This window comes from Vipera ursinii (assembly GCF_947247035.1).
Source record: "Vipera ursinii genome assembly, chromosome: Z".
NCBI classification, from domain to species: domain Eukaryota; kingdom Metazoa; phylum Chordata; class Lepidosauria; order Squamata; family Viperidae; genus Vipera; species Vipera ursinii.
Genome location: NC_139517.1, coordinates 20,979,371 through 21,001,127, shown reverse-complemented (window position 1 = coordinate 21,001,127; position 21,757 = coordinate 20,979,371). Strand labels below are relative to the sequence as shown.

The following is a 21,757-nucleotide window of genomic DNA, read 5'->3' as shown; positions in this document are numbered from 1 at the left end:
CTGAGAAGTAATTCAAGAATTAGCCTGTACTGATTGGCTTCATTTGGAACCATTTGGTAGAAATATGGGGATTGAGTTTGATCCATCCTCACTGGAGCAGAGCCATAGGACATCTAAATAAATTGGTAATTGAAGAAATGACAAAGGAAGATTAATGTTTATATCCACTTGTTGTTATTATTAGTATTAGTATTAGTATCATTGGGATCATATTTCAGGAAATGGACTAATTGTTGAAAAATAATATTGTCTAACACAAAAATGTGGCAATTATTTGTCCTTTTGAGGAAAATTGCAGCTTTTGATAACACTGGCCAACCAAAGTCACTCCAACAGTGAGATGGGCAGCCTGATCTCCGCTCCTTCCGGTGCAATCTTAAAACCTACCTCTTTGAACAAGCTGGCCTGGCCTGATGGGATGGGGTCAGGTTTTATAAATTGATCTTAACCTTTTAATCTGTATTAAATTATTACGGGCATTTCTATTTAATTACTTTTTAATTTTTGTATCTTGCTTTTTATTATGTATTGCCCTGTTCACCACCCTGAGTCCTTCGGGAGAAGGGCGGTATACAAATTAAATTAATAAATAATAAATAAATAAATATAAATTTAATTGTAAATCATGAATAAATAAATCATTATCAATTTTAATTGCCACTCATCTTAAACAAACTGGCTTTGTGGAGAAGAAAATAATGAATGTTATATTTATTTTAATTAGTTATGAAGTGAGATGACTTTACACTAGCAAAAATGAAAGATGTTTTAAGCTGACACTTCTTAAATTAGTTCTGTTGCCATACAAATAAGTTCTATATATTTAAAAAATACCTCTATCATTACTACATAAATCATCAGGAGGGGAAAAATAATTTTTAAAAACTGAACATACATCATACCTGAGGAATCTTGTAGATGCTAAAAATGTGTGGTATATGATGAGAAGATTCAATATCAAGCCCTTCAAGCACTGTAAGAAGATTGTCTTTACTGCCACAGTGGTAATTGGGGAGAAAATGCTTCTTTGGAGAAATAAGTTGCATTGCAGAACGAAAGGCCCACCTGGTATTGATATGGCTATCATAGATATGGAATCCAAGGGTGATATTGGGTAGGATATGGGGATCTTCATTGATTTCCTTTATGGCAAAGACCAAGGCCAGAACATGCTGGTAGTTCTGAGTCATGACCCTACAGTGGGATTTCCATTATGTGTCAAACTAACTCAGCAACAAAATTATCAGCTATAATTTAAGAAGCATTTTTGGTACAAAATTTAGTCAACAAAACTACCTCACTATAGGAGCCAAAGCAAGTTAAATCAGTATATCAGTAAATATTTGGAACAGAGTATTTTAAAAATAAAGGGAAACTTAAAGATTATGGACATGATTTATAAGTTTCTGATATACCTGCTTTTTTTCCTTTATCACAATTGATTTTAGAATTCATTAATGCATCAGTTGATATACCTCTGTTCCATTAGTGAGGAGTTAATATTGGCCAACCAACACAAAAGGCTGCTATCAGGGAATCCAAGACCTATAGATTGGAGGAAGGCAAGGATGGATTCATTCTACACAGTTGCCAAGAAATTTACATGAAACATGTGAATTCTCTGATCATTGATTGTGAGTTAAATTAAACTTTACACACACACATACATAATCTGATGGTTTTAGGTCTCTTATATATTTATTCCATTCTTATCATAGAAAAAATTCAAAAGTTGTCATAAATATATTAAGAGGAAACTGTAGTGAGAAAAACTAAATAATTATGTATCTTTTTTAAAAAACATATTTAATTTTAATTTTTTAATTTTATTAAATTTATATACCGCCCTTTCCCGAAGAACTCAGGGCGGTTTACAGGGTATTTAAAATCAAACAGTACAAAATACAAAAGTTAAAAAACGATTTTAAAAGATTAAATTATCCCTTAACTAAAAACCTCAGTTAAAAATTCTCAGCCTGGGATTGTTGTGATTTATCATGACAAAGAATAAATTTCTAAGTTTTGAACAAAAAAATGAATTAAGAGAATCTAGGTCCAAATGAATGAAACTGAATTCCCTAGTTAAAAGTTAAACATGCCTTATTGATCTTTTATCTATTTGAGTACCTAACTTTACATTGACTGAGCTAAGTATGTAACATTTGGGTTTAATTAAGCATATTTCAAGCACCAGCTATATAATTAATATTTCCTTGAAGAAGTAGGAGAGCAAGAATAGATTTGATTTCAGTAATATAATCTACTCCATTCCTTGCTGCAATAAATCATACCGATCGAGCTGCTTTTCTACATATCATTCTGCTCAGAAGCATACAGAATGCAAACCCAATTCTTACTGGAAGCTTTCAGAGTATGTTGGAGGTGGTGGTTCATCAAAACGTTTTGGCCTGGAGACAAACAAGGTATGAGAAACAAGGCCACCAATGAGTAGATCCCCTGGATGAAGGTACTTGTGAAAAATTAAATGATGATCCATAATTTGACAATTAATTTTTTTCTGCCATGCCACGTGAGGCAGTAGTAGAAAAAGTAACACTACTACCATCAACATACTAAGTAGAAATTGACCTCTAAGATAACACAAATACCAGACATGAAAAACCTTTATGAAAGCAGTGGTGAGATTTGAATGAAAATTGAAATGTGTGTCCTTGAATTGATCTGACTGAAATCTGTCACTAATTTTTAAATCTAAGTATATATATACATACAACATATAAACTCAGAAAGATGCACTTATGTCTAACCACACACACATATATACTTTTATTTTTGTCAACAAGTTTGATATTTCACAGCACAGAGATTGGAAAGCAGAGAAATAATTATAGGTCTTTGATAAATTATCTAAAATTGGCAAATCCTCTGTAGCATTGCTAAAGATTGCTTTTGTTGTCTTCCCCTTGAAAGTTTATTATGACTGATGCAATTTGTAAATAAAACTTTTTTTGTGGCAGACTTTATTTCTATTAACTTGCATCATTCCAAAGAGCTATTTTTCATCTTTGTGGAGACAAATGTAGACATTAGAAATTAGGCAAAAATTTAGAGCAGTAATTCTTAAATATCTAAAATACTTGAATGACTGCAGCTACAGTACATATCAACACAGTTACTTTGGGGTGGACCCTTGCCCTTTCATCATTTTCACCAGCATCGTCATCAGCATTTTAAAACAACCTCAGTGAAACTATGGAAGGCTTACTAAGGCAGCCCTCATTTCTTTCCTTCAGCTTTCTTGGATCTAATGTCTGAAATCTAATCATTATTTTCTTCTTCATCCTATCATTTCTATCAATGCCATCTCTAATATATGTGAGTTAAACACTGTTAAACTTAAAGAAACGCAAGTGACAGCTTTTTGACTGCTGACAGCTCCACACGCGGCTATTACTGACAGCTCCACATGCAGCTTCTGCTGACAGCTCCACACGCGGCTACCGATGACAGCTGAAACTGACAGCTGCACACGAAGTCCGTGCGGATTGGATAACACCAAAATGGCGGGAGAATCCACGAGTGGGGATTGGCCAGAGGCTCACCGGCACCACTATTTAAGGGGGTTCAAAACATGCTTGCTCGTTCCTGTGGAGGTAATAAACAGCTGATCATACCTGAGCCTGCTGTCCTCTTTACTGGGAACCCGCCGCAGACGTTACATCTGGCGATGAGGGTGGTACTGCTTCACAGAGCTATCTAAGAGCGAAGTCACAGAGCTAAGTCACTAGGGAAAAAACTCAGTCCCGTAAAAACCGTGAAGCAGTATTCACCAGGACAGCATGGCAGCAGTAGGACAGATCAAAGAATTTGACCTCAAATATCCAGAACGATGGAATCGCACCTGGAACAGGTCGAAGTCTACCTCCTGTTCAATAGAATCACAGAAGACCGTATGAAGGCAGCGGCTCTACTATGCCTCAGTGTTCAGCTGTATATGACGTCGCTGCCAGACTCTGTAACCCGGACCCAGTCAACACTGTTCCCTATACGGAGCTGACTGACATGCTGACAAAGCGCTTCAGACCTGCCCGATCAGAGCTCTAATGACGACTACGATTCGCCCAGAGAACCCAACATTCTGGGGAAGCTGCGACCAACTTCGTTGCAGCCGTTCAACATGCCGCATGCTGGTGCCACTTCCTGGACCTGGTAGATAGGATCCAGGACCAGATTGTCCTTGGACACCTGGACAAGTGGTTCCAAAGAAAAATAGTCACCAAACCGACTATGAACCTAACAGAGGTAGTGAGCAAAATCCAGGCTTACGAAGCTACCCACGAAGAACACCAAGACCACCCCACCAACGGGCCCAATGGGTCAGTTCACCACTGCCTTTCAGCCAACAGCGAGGAGGAAGCCACGGAGCCTGACAACAAAGTTAATGCACTTCAACAACAATACACAAAGCCTCAATCGCAACAAAATGACAGAAGAGGCCCTAACAGATCACAGAACCCCCGCACAATGAATTCCAGGCAAAGATGCACCAGCTGTGGACCACCTCACCCAAGGGCATCCTGCAAATTCAGGAACGCCAGATGCCACGATTGCAGCAAGACTGGGCACATTCATACTGTCTGCTGCTGCAGGAACTGCGGGACCATCAATGACCTGGACTCATCCCTGCCAGGTATGACTAACCCCATTCACTCATGCACAGAGCCCCCGAAGCCCTTGGTACAGACTACAAACTGGCTAGGGAACCCTGACAGCCATTTAAACATCCACCAATTGCTGAGGCCCAAGATTAGAATCATGGTCCAATTACAGGGAATTCCTTGTGAAATGGAGGTGGACTCAGGCTCCTCCGTCTCCTTAATCTCAATAGACACCTTCAAAACCATCTGTGGCCTCAGCAAAAAGAGGATTCCCTTAAAGCCCACCCTTATGAAACTGGCTGACTTCCAACAAGCCCCAATTACCATAAGGGGAATAGCTAAATTAAGTGTTAAATATAAAAAATTCCAGGGACCCCTTGAAGTCTTAGTCATCCAGGGGAATGGGGCTAGCCTGATAGGACTTAATTGGTTCAGGGCTTTGGGTATTTGGTTAGGTGGAGTTCATCATATACAGGCCAAAAGCCTCAAATCCATCTGTAAACAGTTTGCAGACGTATTCGACGGCTCCCTGGAAAAATACACAGGGGCTCCAATCTCCCTAAAACTTATACCTGAAATCCTCCCTGTTAGAATCAAAGCCAGAAGGGTTCCATTTGCCCTCAAAGAGAAAATTGAGGATGAACTGGAATGCCTGGTTAAACTTGGGTTCTAGAGCCCGTGGAGGGAGGAACCTGGGAGACCCCTATTGTCACCCCATGAAACCTAACGGGGAGGTGCGCATTTGCGCCGACTATAAGGCCACCCTCAACCGGGCCCTAAACCCCCATGCTTACCCTGTTCCTGCAGTGAAGCACGTCCTCTCGGCTATTCAGTCTGGCACCATCTTCTTTAAGCTAGATCTCACGCATGCCTACTTGCAGCTCCCAGTTACTAGGGAAACGGCGGATGTGCAGACTATAGTGACACACTACGGGGCTTTCAAAGTTCACAGACTCCAGTTTGGCATTTCTGCTGCGCCTGGGATCTTCCAGGAAATCATGGAGCGAACTTTGAAAGGCATCCGGGGGGGGGTGTCCGTAGTTCGATGACATCCTTATCGCGGGTGAAAGTGAAGAGAGGCTGGCAGATCGGTTAGAAACAGTGCTGGGTAGATTTAGAGCCACAGGGTTAAAACTCAAAAAGGTGAAATGTTAAATTGGTGTGCACTCCACTGAATTCCTTGGATTCAGGATAAATGCTCAGGGAATTCACCCCACAGAATCCAAGGTCAGAGCTATAAAAAAGGCACCTGCACCCAAAAATAAAGCAGAGCTACAAGCCTTTTTAGGGCTCTTAAACTTCTATCACACCTTCCTCCCTCACAAAGCAGCTAGAGCAGAGCCCTTACACAGGCATCTAGATAAGAACACCCCATGGTAGTGGACCACCCTCCATGAAACTTGTTTCAGGGATCTGAAACAGTTATTGTCCAATAACTCGACTATTACCCACTATAATGAACACAAACCTATCTGTATAGCTTGTGATGCATCCCCATATGGGGTTGGCGCCGTACTCAGTCACTTAGAGTAGGGGGGGGGTACAGAAACCAATATCGTATTGTTCAAGAACATTATCAAAGGCTGAGAGAAATTATGCCCAGATTGATAAAGAGGCATTGGCCATTGTCGCAGGGGTTAAAAAATTTCACGATTATTTATACGGTCGGGAATTCATGATTTACACCGATCACAAACCCTTGTTGGGACTTTTCACTGTCAATAAACAAACGCCCCAAATACTGTCCCCAAGGGTTCTGCGCTGGTCCACATTCTTATCAGCTTACTCATTTAAATTAATCCACAAATTGGGTAAGGAAATGGGTCATGCTGATGGACTAAGCAGACTTCCCCTAGCTGATATTGAGTCAGACCCAGCACCCGGGGGACAAATCCTGGCCATCGAAGAATTGCCAGATTGCCCCCTGCACGTTAAAAACAGAGCTTCAGCTACAGCCTCAGACAAGCTTCTCAGCAGAATACTAGTATGGGTAACATCCGGGTGGCAGAGCCAATGTCCAGGGCCTGAATTCCAGGCCTATTTCAATAGGAAAAATGAATTGTCAACTCACCAGGGGTGTGTTTTATGGGGGAGTAGGGTAGTCATCCACGAAAGACATAGGGTCAAGGCCCTCCTAACACTGCATGAGCGTCATCCTGGCATAGTAAAAATGAAGGCCTTAGCAAGGAGCTAACTTTTGTGGCCAGGAATAGACAAACACATAGAAGAGCACGTAGCCGGTTGCTACCCATGTCAGCAGTCTAGACCAGGGCCTCCTCATGCACCACTACACAAGTGGGAGCCTTCACAAAGGCCTTGGTCAAGGATCCAAATAGATTTTGCTGGACCCTTCCAAGGACAGCTGTTCCTTATTGTAATTGACAGCTATTCTAGGTGGCTAGAGGTCATCCCCGTTAGAAGTCTAACCACAGCCAGCACTGTACAAGTGCTTAGGGGGCTCTTCGCCACTCACGGTCTCCCAGATATAATAGTGTCTTACAATGGACCACAATTCAGTTCTGCTGAATTCCAGATTTTCACCAAGACCAACTTAATTAAACATGTCACCTCGGCTCCTTTCTGGCCTTCCACTAACGGCCTGGCAGAAGTCATGGTAAGGACCACCAAAGACTTGTTACACCGAATCATCTCCGGCAACTGGCACCAATGTCTGGCTTAGTTCCTGTTAGCACAGCACTCGACCCCCTGCATGGCCACAGGCAAGAGCCCTGCGGAATTACGCTGGGGCCGTCGCCTGATCACCAGACTGGACAGACTGCACCCAGACAGGGTAGCAACTGGACCAGAACTACCACCCCCTCTGCAACATTTTGACATTAGGGATTCCGTATGGGCCAGGAATTTTGGACTGGGAGACAAATGGATACCCGGGGCAATTATTTTACGCACAGGGACAGTTTACTATCTGGTGGAGGGGGAAGGGGGCTGGCAGGTAAGATGCCCCATAAACTAGTTAAGGAAAAGGGGACCAAGTAACCACCCCCCTGCCCCCAAGGAGCTCCCAGTTGCAAGGGAACCAGTAAACATTACTCCTAGCCTTGTGGATTCACCCCAGCATGAGGAGACCAGGAACCTCCCAGACCCAGGGGAAATCTCTATCCCACAGACTAGGCACCCAGACAACCAAGACTCCAAGATGGCAAATCCCTTACCCCGACCCAGGGAGCGTACAGAGGGCCAGCCCCCACGTCGCTCCAGCAGAACCAGGAGATCACCTGCATACCTACAGGACTTTGTTTGGCTGAAACCCAAGGGCCAGGTCAAATGAACACCATACTGCAATACCATGTAAAATAGTTAATTGTTTATTTGTTGAGGGGGAAGGGATGTAATATATGTGAGTTAAACACTGTTAAACTTAAAGAAACGCAAGTGACAGCTTTTTGACAGCTGACAGCTCCACACGCGGCTACCAATGACAGCTGAAACTGACAGCTGCGCACGCAGTCCGCGCGGATTGGATAACACCAAAATGGCGGGAGAATCCACAAGCAGGGATTGGCGGGAGGCTCGCCAGCACCACTATATAAGGGGGTTCAAAACATGCTTGCTCATTCCTGTGGAGGTAATAAACAGCTGATCATACCTGAGCCTGCTGTCCTCTTTACCGGGAACCCACTGCAGACATTACACCATCATCATTTAAAGGCAAATGTGTGCCTTCCTTCTATAATTTAACATGTCTTTGTTCCAATCTTTAATCCAAACAGTCATTGGAAATGACAAAATAAAACTTGTTGTAAAACGTCTTGTAAACCTAGGACATATTAGGTTTAACAGGGGCATTTTGCTTCACTGAGCCAAGTACATAGTCAAAAGAAAATTGTAAGAAGTGTCCCTTGCTTAAAATGGTGGTGCCCATGCTGCTTTATTAGTTGGGGTGGGTTGCATTGTTGTCACTGCAAAGCCAAAGCACTAAATTGGAACTCATATATTTTAAGAAGTTGCATGAGACATTCTCCTATTTTCTTTTTATGAAAGGATAGATTTGAGGAATTAATCCAGTTGATCATGTCCATTCCACCTAATAACCTCCTGTTCTCATCAAAGGAGATATGGTCTCCAGCACTGTTGTTGAATGAGACACTTCTGAGAAAGTGATGAAGCTGGATTGAAAAGGAAAATTCAATTCAGTCCAAGTGGTTAGCAAGGTAAATGCTGGTTCACCTTCCAACCCCTAAGGCATATAAGCTCTAACACCAGGCATATAAGTAATGAGTCCCTTTGCTGCAAACAAACTACAAAGAGCAGAGGGGACATTCTTTTAGTCAAGGCCAAAGGTCTGATGACATCTATGTCAACCATCCCACATGCCAGTACTGACCTTCCATGTGAGTGTGCAAAGTGAATAGATCCCTAACTTATCTCTGGAAGAAGAACTTTCCTGCCTCAAACACAGGAAGAGTCCAGCCCCTTGTTACATTGGCCATGCTGAACAGGAAGGTTTCCAAGGGTGTAGTTTCCATGGCCAATCCATGTATACCAGTAGGGGATATAAGTGCGCAGATTCAGCAATCTGTTATGTTCAAAAGCTGAATCAATGCTTGCATATCCAGTATATAGGTGTTGGAGCCCCAAGTCCCCAAAGAGGGACTGGGAAATTAAGGACCACCTCCACATAATGGAACCTGTTCACCACCCATAATCCCCCCTGCAAAAAAGAGCATGGAGTAGGGAAGGAAAAACAAGACAGAGTACCAAAAAAAGAAAGGATGCACAACCCAAACAAACAATAAAAAAACAGATGTCAGCAAAGAGAGAGAAAAGCGACACCTGTGGTATAATTAAGTAGGAAGCCGGTGAGAGGAAATTGCCCATGTAGAAGTCCAGCGGGCTCAGGTATCACAATGAGCAAAACATCCTGGCATACAGATCAGCATTGGTCCTCAAACAGAAGCTTCAGCCCAAGGTCTTCCTCAGCACCAGGGGCCACAGTCCAAGCAACTCGGTCCTCAGTGTCATAAGATGGTGAAGAACAGGAAAGATGAGTGTGACAAATCCAAGCACAAAGTCCAGCAATCTTGACCACCATGTGGGTAGCAAGAATAACAACAAAGGGCCCTGTCCAGCAGTCAGCTAAAGGGCCAGAAGCAGTCCAGGACGTGACAAGCACCCAAACAACAGGAAGAAAAGGATGGAGTAGATGATCCACCCCTGTACAATGGAGGGCTTAAACAGCTTGAGAAATGGAAGAAACATCATTAGCAAGAGAGTGTATACATCCTCTGAGGGCCTGGTCTCCAACAACAGAGAGGGAATTGGATAAGGCAAATGAGAAAGAAAGGGCTGATCATGCACCAACCCAAAGGAAAACAGTCCTCCCCATGTGAACTGAAGACTGGAGCCTATAGGACAGATGAAAGCACCAAACAATACCCAGGGCCTGAATTTGCTGCTGGATAATGGCAGGGAAAGGCCTCATTCCTTCCAGAGAAAGCATCCACAAAAATTTACAAGTACCTAAAACCCCGCATCAATGGCAACTCAGTAAAATTAAATTCCCCAAAACTAGCAGGATCGTGGCCAGCTCCAAGCCTCCCCAAGGGGAACTTAATAATTTCCACAGGTCATTACATCCACAAACCACACATCGTCTGATCATTGTTAGGGCCCTGTGATAGTTCCCAAGACAAATATAGTCCTTTATAAGAAACTCAGCCATGGCTTTGTAACCCCAATGAGTGCTGGCATGCAAGTTCTGTAACAGGGCCCATAATGCATTTTTGGGAGAAGGCACTTCCCATCCTTCTCCAGCCTACGTGCATGATAAACAGCACCTAGCTCCGAAGCCATGTGCCCATCCAGTGCATATATGTTGGAGCCAGCAGAGGCAAACATGAGGGTACAAGTGCACCCATATACCAAGGGGACAGTGGATCTGATGCAGCAGACTTTAAGGTGCAGCCAGCCAAGGCACTTCCTCTTCCATGCACAGTACCAACCCTAACATGGGCCCTAACATGCATGAGGGAGCAAAACAGTACCCAATAGACTTAAAATGTTCTGTCTATATTTAATAGGAGCAGTGATTGAACGACACTCTGTCTATAATGCCCCACATGCATGCATAACACAAACCTTCCCACAAATTCACTATCTATAAATATATCAACCGCACCATCTGACCTTTCAAGGCCCTGGTCAAGGCAATGAGTTCAGCTTCCTGAGCTGAAGTATTTGCAGGTAGAGCTGCTGCTTCCACTATCTGGTCCAATGGCTAATGACCTTCTTTTACCGGTCTACTATAGAGAGCGTCCTCTCGCACTCTATTCTGGTTTGGTATGCTGGCCTGACAGCCACAGATGGGAAAATATTACAGAGGGTGTTGAGCACAGCACAAAACATTGTGGGCTGTTCCCTGACACCACCAGGGCTCGCTGCCTTGGAAGAGTGAGGAAAATTCTCAGGGATGACTCACACCCTGGTCAGTACCTCTTTACTCTCCTACCATTGGGTAGGAGATACAGGAGTATAGCCAGCCGTACCAACAGACTGAAGAACAGCTTTTATCCATGGGCTGTCTGGCATTTGAACGGGAAATAACTTTATGTATGATTGACTTGCGAGGCCGGTGTGTTGTGCAATTATCTCACATGGTGTAACAAGATGGTGGGTTTGTTGTCACTGTGAGTTGGGGTGGGGCACAAAGGGAGGCTCAGCCAATCTCAATGCATACATGGTTGTACTTTGACAATAAAGGTTCATTCACTCTGGTGAGGCACTAATGTCCCTCACCTCATTTTCTCAGCTTTTTTTGAATACAGTCTCCTGTACTTTCCTATTTCTTCTTTTCTTGGTTCTTCTTCTTGAAATAACTGTTATAACATGGTTAATACAGGGAAAGAAAAATACTTAGTTTTAAGTTTCTAGTTTGTTTTGAATTAGATGTACTCTGCCTGTGAGTCCAGTGCTATAACCATTATGCCAGCAAGAAAGACCTTCTGTAAAAGTAGCTTCAACACACTTCCTTGAGAAACAATTGAGTAAATGCAGAAAAAAGTTTTTGTTTATTATTTATTTTATTCTAAAGCTATTTTTATTTGTAATTATTTATTTTTATGCTTTCTATATAATAACAAAAAAGAAAAGAACAAAGCACAAAGGTAATTACAGTGCAAATATTATTCAAGAATGTATATTCTTCTAATATGTTTATATGATTACCATTTTGGTGTGTGTGTTAATCTATAGTATATTGTATAAATGAGTTCTATATTTCACTGCTATTTGGGTTTTTTTTCTGCTGGGCTTCATATTATTCTAGGCCAATGCCTGAAGTTTTGCTTCTGGGTCAGATACTAATAGCCTCATTTCACTTTCCAAGCTTTTCCTTTACTATGTATTGTTTTCTCTTAGCAATTCTTGTTGAAATAATTTTTATAACACAAGAAACTTCGTACAGAACATTGCTGGTTCAGAATCAGCTAATTCAAGGAAAGAAAAATATTTGTTTCAAATTTCTTGTGAATTTTGAATTGGGTATATTCTGCATGTGAGCCTATGACAGTAAGAAAAATATTCTGTAACAGTAGCCTCGGTTGTATTTGCTGAGGAGAGCTGATGAAATGTGGGAATATTTATTTTATTTTATTTGTCTGGATATTTTTAATTTAAAAGCTGCTTCTTTTCTATTTCTGTTTATTTAATTTTATGGTTTTTAAATTAAAAACAAAAAAAAGAAAAAGAAGGAAAAACCAAAGATAATAATGAAGGAGATATATAAGTGTCAATTAGAAGAGAAAAAATGTCATAGAAAGTAAGAAATACAACAAAGGAAAAAAATGTGTGAAATGTAATTATAACTATAAATAATAAGAATCTTATATATACTTCTTTAATGCAAATAGTATTCAAATATGTATAATTCTCTAATAAATTTGTATGACTATCATATTTAACCTACAATATTTCATCAACATGAGTCCCATATTTCATTGAAATCATCTGTCTAAAGATTTAAATCCAGTCCCCTCATACATGGCAAGTGCAGTGAGATGTTCTATCCATTGAGTAAATGGGGTCATATATTTATCTTTCCAATGATGCAATATCAGTTTTTGACCATAGTAAGAGCACAGAGAATCCATTTACGTTATCTGTTTGTCAAAATCCATGTATTAGACATATTGTTCAAAACATTACTTTCTGAAAATTTTAACTTTTGTTGCACAATCATATCTATATATTCCATTACATTACCCTGATTACCGTATTTTCCGGCGTATAAGACGACTTTTTAACCCATGAAAATCACCTCAAAAGTTGGGGGGTCGTCTTATACGCCCAGTCGTCTTATACGCCAGAAAATCAGTGGATGGCGTCTGGCGGGAGCCGGCAGGGCAGTCCTGCGCACACGCGCACTCCCCGGCTGCTCCTTAGCAGCTGGGGAGTGCGCGCGTGTGCAGGACTGCCCTGCTGGCTGCCGCCCGACGCTCTTCCCTCTTGAGGCAGCATCGCTCCCTGGCTCCTAAGGAGTCCTCGGGGATGCTGCCTCAAGAGGGAAGAGCGTTGGACGGGAGCCGGCAGGGAAGTCCTGCACCTGCGCGTGCATGCAGGACTTCTTTGCCGGCTCCCGTCCGATGCTCTTCCCTCTTGAGGCAGCAGCTGCCTCAAGAGGGAAGAGCGTCGGATGGGAGCCGGCAGGGAAGTCCTGCACACGCGCGTGCACGCCAGCTGGCTCCCGTCCGACGCTTTTCCCTCTTGAGGCAGCAGCTGCCTCAAGAGGGAAGAGCGTCGGACGGGAGCCGGCAGGGAAGTCCTGCACACGCGCCCGTACGCAGGACTTTCCTGCCGGCTTCCGTCCGACGCTCTTCCCTCTTGAGGCAGCTGCTGCCTCAAGAGGGAAGAGCATCGGACGGGAGCCAGCAGGGAAGTTCTGCTCCCGTCTGACTCTGCGATTCCGCCGGGCGGTGCTGGTCGAGACAAGCCAGCAGGCAGCCGCCATGAGCTCGGCGCTGAAGGGAAGCGGCAGGACGGCCCAGCGCCTGCAGAACGGCCAGCAGCCCCATGCGCAGCAGCATACGCCGGCTCAGCAACAGGTCCGAGCGCAGGAGCCGCACCGCCAGGCTGCCCAGGAAAAGCAGCCACACCGAGAGGCTGCATGCCCAGTCCAGCTCCATGAGGGGCAGGGCGGGAAGCCGGCCGGGAAGAGGGACCGGGAGCCCAGGCCGAGCGTGCCTCGGCCGACGGTGAGAGGGAAGCAGCACATGAAAAAGAGGCTGCGGGGGAGCTGCCCCCCCTGCCCCGAATGGGAGAAGTTCAAGGCCTGGGGGGGAAGCAGGAGGGCGCCGGCAGTGGCGGGGTGGCACCTGCCCTCCGGCGCTACCTGCCGCCCGGGAAACACTGCGCCTCGGGGGCTGGCAGAAGCGCGGGAGCAGCGGGAGGGGCGGCACGGCCAGTCAGGCCTTCGCCTCCTCTGTGACGGACAGGGAGGGCAGGGCATGTAAGTATTTTCCGGCGTATAAGACAAAAAACCTTGAAAAACTTCTTAAAAGTAGGGAGTCGTCTTATACGCCGGAAAATTCGGTAATATTTTTAAAAGTAGTATTGTATGCCATGTTGTATGGAATGCATGTAATAGATGTGGCTGGCTGAGGCAGCTTTCTAGCTTCTTCAGTGGTTTCTCCACTTAAGTTGCTCTCGGTTGTTCAGTTCAGGCCTGACAACAATAATGTACCATTTGGGGAAAAATATGAAACTCAGCAATCCAGCACTGGAAGCTAAAATAGAGAAAATCTCCACAGCAACCATGTATTTTCCTTTGGTGCTCAGGTAGGTTGGAACAAATGATAACCACACACTGCAGAACACTATCATGCTGAAAGTGATAGATTTGGCTTCATTGAAAGTATCAGGTAAATTCCTGGCAAAGAAAGCTACTATGAAGCTGGCAATGGCTAAAAAGCCCATGTACCCAATCACACTGTAAAACATGATAGGAGATGCCTCATTACATTGCAGGGTAATTTCACCCATTCCTGAGTGTATATCAGCATCTGGGAATGGGGGACTGGTTGAAAGCCAGACAATACAAATGCCTACTTGAATAAGAGAACAAGAAATAACAATGGAACTGGCCAGCCCTTTCCCCATCCATCTAGTCTTTTTTGTCCCTGGTTGGGTGGCCATGAATGCCAGAACCACAGTGATGGTTTTGGCCAATACTGAAGAAACAGCCACTGAAAAGGCAATGCCAAAAACTGATTGCTGCAGGACACATATCACTTTGTGAGGTTGCCCAATAAAAAGCAATGTAGAAAGGAAGCAGAGCAGAAGAGAGATGAGAAGAGTGAAAGTGAGGTCTCGGTTATTGGCTTTGACAATGGGAGTATTGTAATATAGTACAAATGTTTTTAGCAAAATAGCAGTGATCAGAGCAAGGGAAAGAGCTGCAGTTGCTAAACCCATCCCCATAGGTTCTTTATAGGATAAAAAGGTTACAATTTTGGGGATGCAGATATTCTGATATTTGTTTGGATAAAGTTCATCTTTGCACTCAATGCAATCAGGCATATCTGGAAAAGAGAAACCTAGCTTTAGTTATACCAATGTCTTATAGTGAAATTGTAAAATTGATAAATGTTAGTCAAGGGTCTAAGAGTGAGGAAGTATAGAGATTTTCCATCAAAACTATTCTTTCCTTGAGAGATGATCCATTGCTACATGAGTCTAATTTTGCCTTATCTGCATTGAATAGAAATGCACTCATTTCTACTCTGACTGTACTGATTTCTTTATTTTATCTCTCTTTTCCCAACATTGGAAGTACTGCAGGAATACATTAATTAACAGAGTGATTGTCTTATCATGAGCATCCATTGACTAAGAATTAGGACTAATCTATGCAAACCTTAAAATCTCAGATCTGTTAGTATTTTCCTGAGCTACCAAGATAGAGAATATACGCATATGAAGCAAGATCATAGGAATCATCTTTTACATTCATGGCTTTGGTAACTAACATGCTTTAAAAAAAACTGGAGTATACGTCTTACCTTCCCACTCAGAAATTTTGCCTTCAGGGCAAGGAATGCAATCATAGCAGCAGAAGAGCTCTCCTTCTTTCTTTTGTTTCCTGTAACCAGGTTGGCACTTGTCATTGCAAAGTGAGAGAGGTTGTACCTAATTCACCAAGGAGAGTAAAAATCATAAACTAACATAAAACTTCACAATGGTAAGTTTAGAATTCTGACAGTTTAGAGGACAACATGGCATGCAATTACCTATTACTGGACAGATTCTATAATGGTATAGTGCTATGGAGTGGTATATAAGTCTAAATACTATTGCTATTGCTGTAGGTCAAAATACTTTGGCCTCAAAATCCTCTGTTCTCCTAATTTCCTATCTGTATGTGTTGCATAACCTAGTCCAACCATTGGAATAACACTGATTCATTTGTTTGTATGCTTGTTTGTTTTGGTTTTGGCTTTCATTTTTATTTTCTTTATTTAAGTAAACAGGAAAAAAATAAAAAATAAATTAAGAAAAAAAGAATAAAGAATAAAAAGAATAAAGAACAGTAATTTTGATATTTTTGGCCCTTCAACGTTCTTTCAAAAGATACAATGTTACTGCCATTAAAGATGGGAATGGTAAGATATGTAGCTTTTCTAAAGATATACATTTTCCTTTTTAAACAAAGATATTATGTGTTAAATCTGAGAAATCTGAAGTTATAGATGTTTTTATCAACCTGAAACTAGAATTCTAATAATAACAAGAGCCTTGGTGGAGCAGTGGGATAATGCCTCCAGTAGTTAAGAATCATCAAATGGATTTTATGACGAGTAGATATATTTCAGAATATATTTGGCTGATAGTATATTTGATTGATTGAATTCAACAAAAACAGAGAAAGCAAAATAATCTTTACTCAGCAGATTAAGTAGCAGCATAAACATTGCAGGTCCTTAACAGAATAACAGAGTTGGAAGGGACCTTGGAGGTCTTCTAGTCCAACCTCTTGCTCGGGCAGGAAACCATATGCCATTTCAGACAAATGGTTCTCCAATCTCTTCTTAAAAACATCCAGTGTTGGAGCATTCACAACTTCTGGAGGCAAGTCATTTCACTGGTTAATTGTTCTAATTGTCAGGAAATTTCTCCTTAGTTTTAGATTCTTTCTCTCCTTGATTTGCTTTTCGCTGGGCTCTTCCCTTTTCCCACCTCTTGACTGTTCTATGCTAAATAGGATTTTTCTAATTTGTTTGATGTGACAAGCAAGATGATTCAAACCCTCTGGCTTTGTTGCTCTCCCCACTTTGGGGATCACCAGCCAGAAGGGGAAACATCTGTCAGTGCTATTTCAGTGAGAATAGGATGGGTTTGGCTACAGACCTCTACTGGCTCTTCTCTTTCTTTGCTCCTTCTCTTACACTTACATCCTGTTGGGTCATAACTCAGGCAGAGTTGTTTTCATTTTAAATAAACAGGAGTCATGAAGGACCTGAATCACAAGTTTTATTTAGGATTTCCTTTCATTCCTCATTTAGTTATTAAAATCCTGCCGTTTATCTGAAGCTCAGCTTAAAGCTGTACTTGCAGCTCTCCATCTTCCTATTTTTCCCCACCAAAAAGAAAATAAATCTCATGATATAGGTCAGGCTGATTCATTTGAGTTCATCCAAGGAGACACATATGACAATTTCCAGATTCCTCTATGCTATTTTTTGGGATGCAAATGACAAGGATGTTTGTGTGCTCATTGTTTATTTCAGCCTTGAACTCTCACCCTATTACCTGAGCATTATTGCCCCATTTCACTCTTCTGCTAGACAAACATTTCTTGCTCACAAACAAGTTTTAGAAAGACATTAGAATGGCAGTATGCAATAATGTTCAGACTAGAGATGAGGAATGGGCTCACATCAGTCTAAAACAGATAATAAGCATCATTCTGATCACTTTCACTGTGCAATTGGTAAAGCCAAAGGTAATGACCTCAGAGAGGCAGACATGTAAACAAGCAACTACAATAGGCCTGAAGTGCCTGGGATCAAGTCTTGTGGTGAAAGAGACACTTACAATTTCCTAGATTTGGCTTGCCAGATGTCTTTTGCAGGAGTTCAGACAGGAATGATTTAAGGAGTTTGAAGGGATCAGGTAAATATGCTACAAGCATCCCTCAATTGATTCAATCAGAACACAGATAGAATAGAGCTGGAAAGGGCCAAGCAGGAGAAGAAGAAAAAGAAAAAGAAAAAAAGAGGAGGAGGAGGAGGAGGAGGAGGAGGAGGAGGAAGAGGAAGAGGAGGAGGAGGAGGAGGAAGAGGAGGAGGAGGAGGAGGAGGAAGAGGAGGAGAAAGAGGAGGAGGAGGAGGAGGAGGAGGAGGAGGAGGAGGAGGAGGAGGCACCCCTTTATTAATTATACTATAGGGTGACTTCTCAGTGGTTGGTATTTATATCCTACCTGGTTAAACCAATAGTGCCATACAATGGGTTTTTCATTCATTATGACTTTTTGATGTCCTGGATGTTGAGACTTGATCATTCCAACTTTTACTCTAGTGAAAGAGTGGTTTGGAAGCAAAACCCAGTTCATGACATCAAATGCTGTTAGAAACATACCATGCTGGTCAAAGGAAACTTTGTCCCCTATGGTATTATTAAAAGACACTTGTTTCAGAAAATGGAAGAGCTAGATGGAAAGGGAAATAAATGATTAATAAACTTTTTCAACAAGCGACTGAATATGTGAAAATATCCTCACATTCAAAAGCCTATATGCACTTTAAGTACTTTTACTTGAGAGAAGATCCTTCAAATATAAGTCTCAAGTCCAAACATTTCATATTCAATGGAATTTTGTAACATATAATTCAATTTTTTAAAACAAATATTTTGTCTGAAATAGCAGTGATAATCATTAGCCTTAGCTAGCATGGCCAGTGATGAGAGTTGATAGTTCCGGTCCAAAGGCATCTGACCAAACATAATTTTTATCATTTCGAAGTCACTTAAACAATTCTCAAAAGTTACAGAGTTTGTGCTTGACAACTTCATAATGGAGAACTTTCATAGATTTTTGAATGTAAAATCTAAGTGGAGATTTTATTCAGTATTGATTTTATGTGAAATATAAATACATGAGGTAAAATGAGATTTGAATATATTATTGAACTCTTTTACTGACCTCAGTGATTTATTGTAGGAACTAATTTTATTGTCAGTTAAATAAACATCAGAATTCACTTTTTTTTCTTCCATAGTTTTCTCAAGGAATTTATGTGAAGAGATACAATGTTACAGGTACAAATGCAAGTTAAAATGGATGCAGTTTTTCAAATTTCTCTATTTTTTAAGAAACTGGGAAACACAGATAGTAAAATAAACAGAGCTATGCTGCTCTTGCATTCATAGTAACCCTTACTACTGAAGATTTTCTTTAAAACATTACTAACGAAAGAATATTAATGGTATTAATGGCTACATCATTGAAAAAAAAGCAGCAGTGGACTTTCCAAATTACATTACCTCCCATGCCTTTTCAGTCAGAAATGTACATCTCTCCTTCTCCACCATTCTTTTGTATTTGAACTGGGATGAACACATGACATGCAAAGCATGAGCCACAGCAAAGACAGCATTAAAGATGCTGTAGCTATGTCCAGTAATGGTTTTTTCAAAATATTTTTCACAAACATTCTCCAGTCTCTCTAATCCAGAACAGAAACCAGTGTTTCTACGGTTCAAAACCCAGTTGGGGAAGGTGCAGCCAAAACCATAAGACCAAAAGTCTCTTATGAAATAATCTTCTTTTGCATTGGAAGGATTTCTATCCTGAATAAATTCCTGAAATCCTGGCAGTTCACTGGAATGGACAGCCAAAGATAAAGCACCGTGGTAGACCGGCTTAACATCTTTCAGTATGTCTTCATCACCATAGTTTTTAAGCTCTAAATGGGCAGTCAAAATCCACACTTTACCCTTTCTATTGTTTGTTATCTCACTGTCTTGTTCAATAGAAAGCAAATAGTCAATAATTACAAGAGTGCGAATATCACCAAACAGGAGAAATACATTGGCTGTGCTAGTCATGATTGTATACCATATTTTAAATGCCCATTTCATTACACCCCCATATTCAGCATTCATGCCTAAATTGTAGACTGTGTCTATAAAAGCAAAACAAATGCCATGAGTGGCAAATTCTGGAACCATAACTTGAAAAATCCATTCTGGATTAATTCCAGCTGCAGTATAAAATCCAATCCAAGTCCACCTGAAACTGAGGAGTAATTCAAGAATTAGCCTGTACTGATGGGCTTCATTTGGAACCATTTGGTAGAAATATGGGGATTGGGTTTGATCCATCCTCACTGGAGCCGAGCCATAGGACATCTAAATAGATTGGTAATTGAGGAAATGACAAAGGAAGATTAATGTGTATATCCACTTGTTGTTATTATTAGTATTAATATTAGTATCATTGGGATCACATTTCAGTAAATGGACTAATTGTTGAAAAATAATATTGTGCAACACAAAAATGTGGCAATTATTTGTCCTTTTGAGGAAAACTGCAGCTTTTGATAACACTGGCCAACCAAAGTCACTCCAACAGTGAGATGGGCAGCATATAAATTTAATTGTAAATCATGAATAAATAAATCATTATCAATTTTTATCGCCACTCATCTTAAACAAACTGGCTTTGTGGAGAAGAAAATAATGAATGTTATATTTATATTAATTAGTTATGAAGTGAGATGACTTTACACTAGCAACAATGAAAGATGTTTTAAGCTGACACTTCTTAAATTAGTTCTGTTGCCAGACAAATAAGTTCTATATATTTAAAAAATACCTCTATCATTACTACATAAAGCATCGGGAGGGGAAAATAATCTTTAAAAACTGAACATACATCATACCTGAGGAATCTTGTAGATGCTAAAAATGTGTGGTATACGATGAGAAGATTCAATACCAAGCCCTTCAAGCACTGTAAGAAGATTGTCTTTACTGCCACAGTGGTAATTGGGGAGAAAATGCTTCTTTGGAGAAATAAGTTGCATTGCAGAACGAAAGGCCCACCTGGTATTGATATGGCTATCATAGATATGGAATCCAAGGGTGATATTGGGTAGGATATGGGGATCTTCATTGATTTCCTTTATGGCAAAGTCCAAGGCCAGAACATGCTGGTAGTTCTGAGTTATAACCCTACAGTGGGATTTCCATTATGTGTCAAACTAATTCAGCAACAAAATTATCAGCTATAATTTAAGAAGCATTTTTGGTACAAAATTTAGTCAACAAAACTACCTCACTGTAGGAGCCAAAGCTAGTAAATTCAGTATATTAGTAAATATTTGGAACAGAGTATTTTAAAGTAAAGGAAAACTTACAGATTAAGGACATGACTTATAAGTTTCTGATATACCTGCTTTTTTCCTTTATCACAATTGATTTTAGAATTCATTAATGCATCAGTTGATATACCTCTGTTCCATTAGTGGGGAGTTAATATTGGCCAGCCAACACAAAAGGCTGTTATGAGGGAATCCAAGACCTATAGATTGGAGGAAGGCAAGGATGGATTCATTCTACACAGTTGCCAAGATATTTACATGAAACGTGAATTCTCTGATCATTGATTGTGAGTTAAATTAAACTTTACACACACACATACATAATCTGATGGTTTTAGGTCTCTTATATATTTATTCCATTCTTATCATAGAAAAAATTCAAAAGTTGTCATAAATATATTAAGAGGAAACTGTGGTGAGTAAAACTGAATAATTATGTATCTTTTTAAAAAATATTGTGATTTATCACAACAAAGAATAAAATTCTAACTTTTGAACAAAAAAATGAATTAAGAGAATCTAGGTCCAAATGAATGAAACTGAATTCCCGAGTTGAAAGTTAAACATACCTTATTGATCTTTTATCTATTTGAGTCCCTAACTTTACATTGACTGAGCTAAGTATGTAACATTTGGGTTTAATTAAGCATATTTCAAGCACCAGCTATATAATTAATATTTCCTTGAAGAAGTAGGAGAGCAAGAATAGATTTGCAATCTGTACTTGATTTCAGCAATATAATCTACTCCATTTCTTGCTGTAATAAATCACACCCATCAAGCTGCTTTTCTACATATCAT

General features: G+C 40.9%; 2 protein-coding genes and 1 long non-coding RNA gene across 4 annotated transcripts; all 3 read right to left on the bottom strand.

The window, feature by feature from the left end:
* Positions 1-66: 66 nt before the first annotated feature.
* Positions 67-2,907, bottom strand: LOC310650367. The gene is made up of 3 exons (XR_014494352.1): positions 2,358-2,907; positions 903-973; positions 67-113 (listed from the first exon to the last, which is right to left on the bottom strand). It is a non-coding gene; the product is annotated as an uncharacterized lncRNA (long non-coding RNA).
* Positions 2,908-14,172: 11,265 nt separating this feature from the next.
* Positions 14,173-21,342, bottom strand: LOC310650325 (vomeronasal type-2 receptor 26-like). The gene is made up of 4 exons (XM_083379219.1): positions 21,028-21,342; positions 18,052-18,279; positions 15,635-15,761; positions 14,173-15,154 (listed from the first exon to the last, which is right to left on the bottom strand). The coding sequence occupies exons 1-4, from the start codon at positions 21,064-21,066 to the stop codon at positions 14,253-14,255; spliced, it is 1,296 nt and encodes a 431-aa protein (XP_083235345.1). The 5' UTR covers positions 21,067-21,342; the 3' UTR covers positions 14,173-14,252.
* Positions 19,045-21,078, bottom strand: LOC310650334 (vomeronasal type-2 receptor 26-like). Of its 2 annotated transcripts, XM_083379240.1 has the most exons (3): positions 20,679-21,078; positions 20,516-20,586; positions 19,045-19,982 (listed from the first exon to the last, which is right to left on the bottom strand). In XM_083379240.1, exons 1-3 carry the CDS (start codon positions 20,746-20,748, stop codon positions 19,107-19,109), a joined length of 1,017 nt encoding a protein of 338 aa, XP_083235366.1. In that variant the 5' UTR covers positions 20,749-21,078; the 3' UTR covers positions 19,045-19,106. The 2 variants fall into 2 exon arrangements, with proteins under 2 accessions (XP_083235366.1, XP_083235365.1); XM_083379239.1 differs by having other exon boundaries at positions 20,516-21,078.
* Positions 21,343-21,757: the final 415 nt, after the last annotated feature.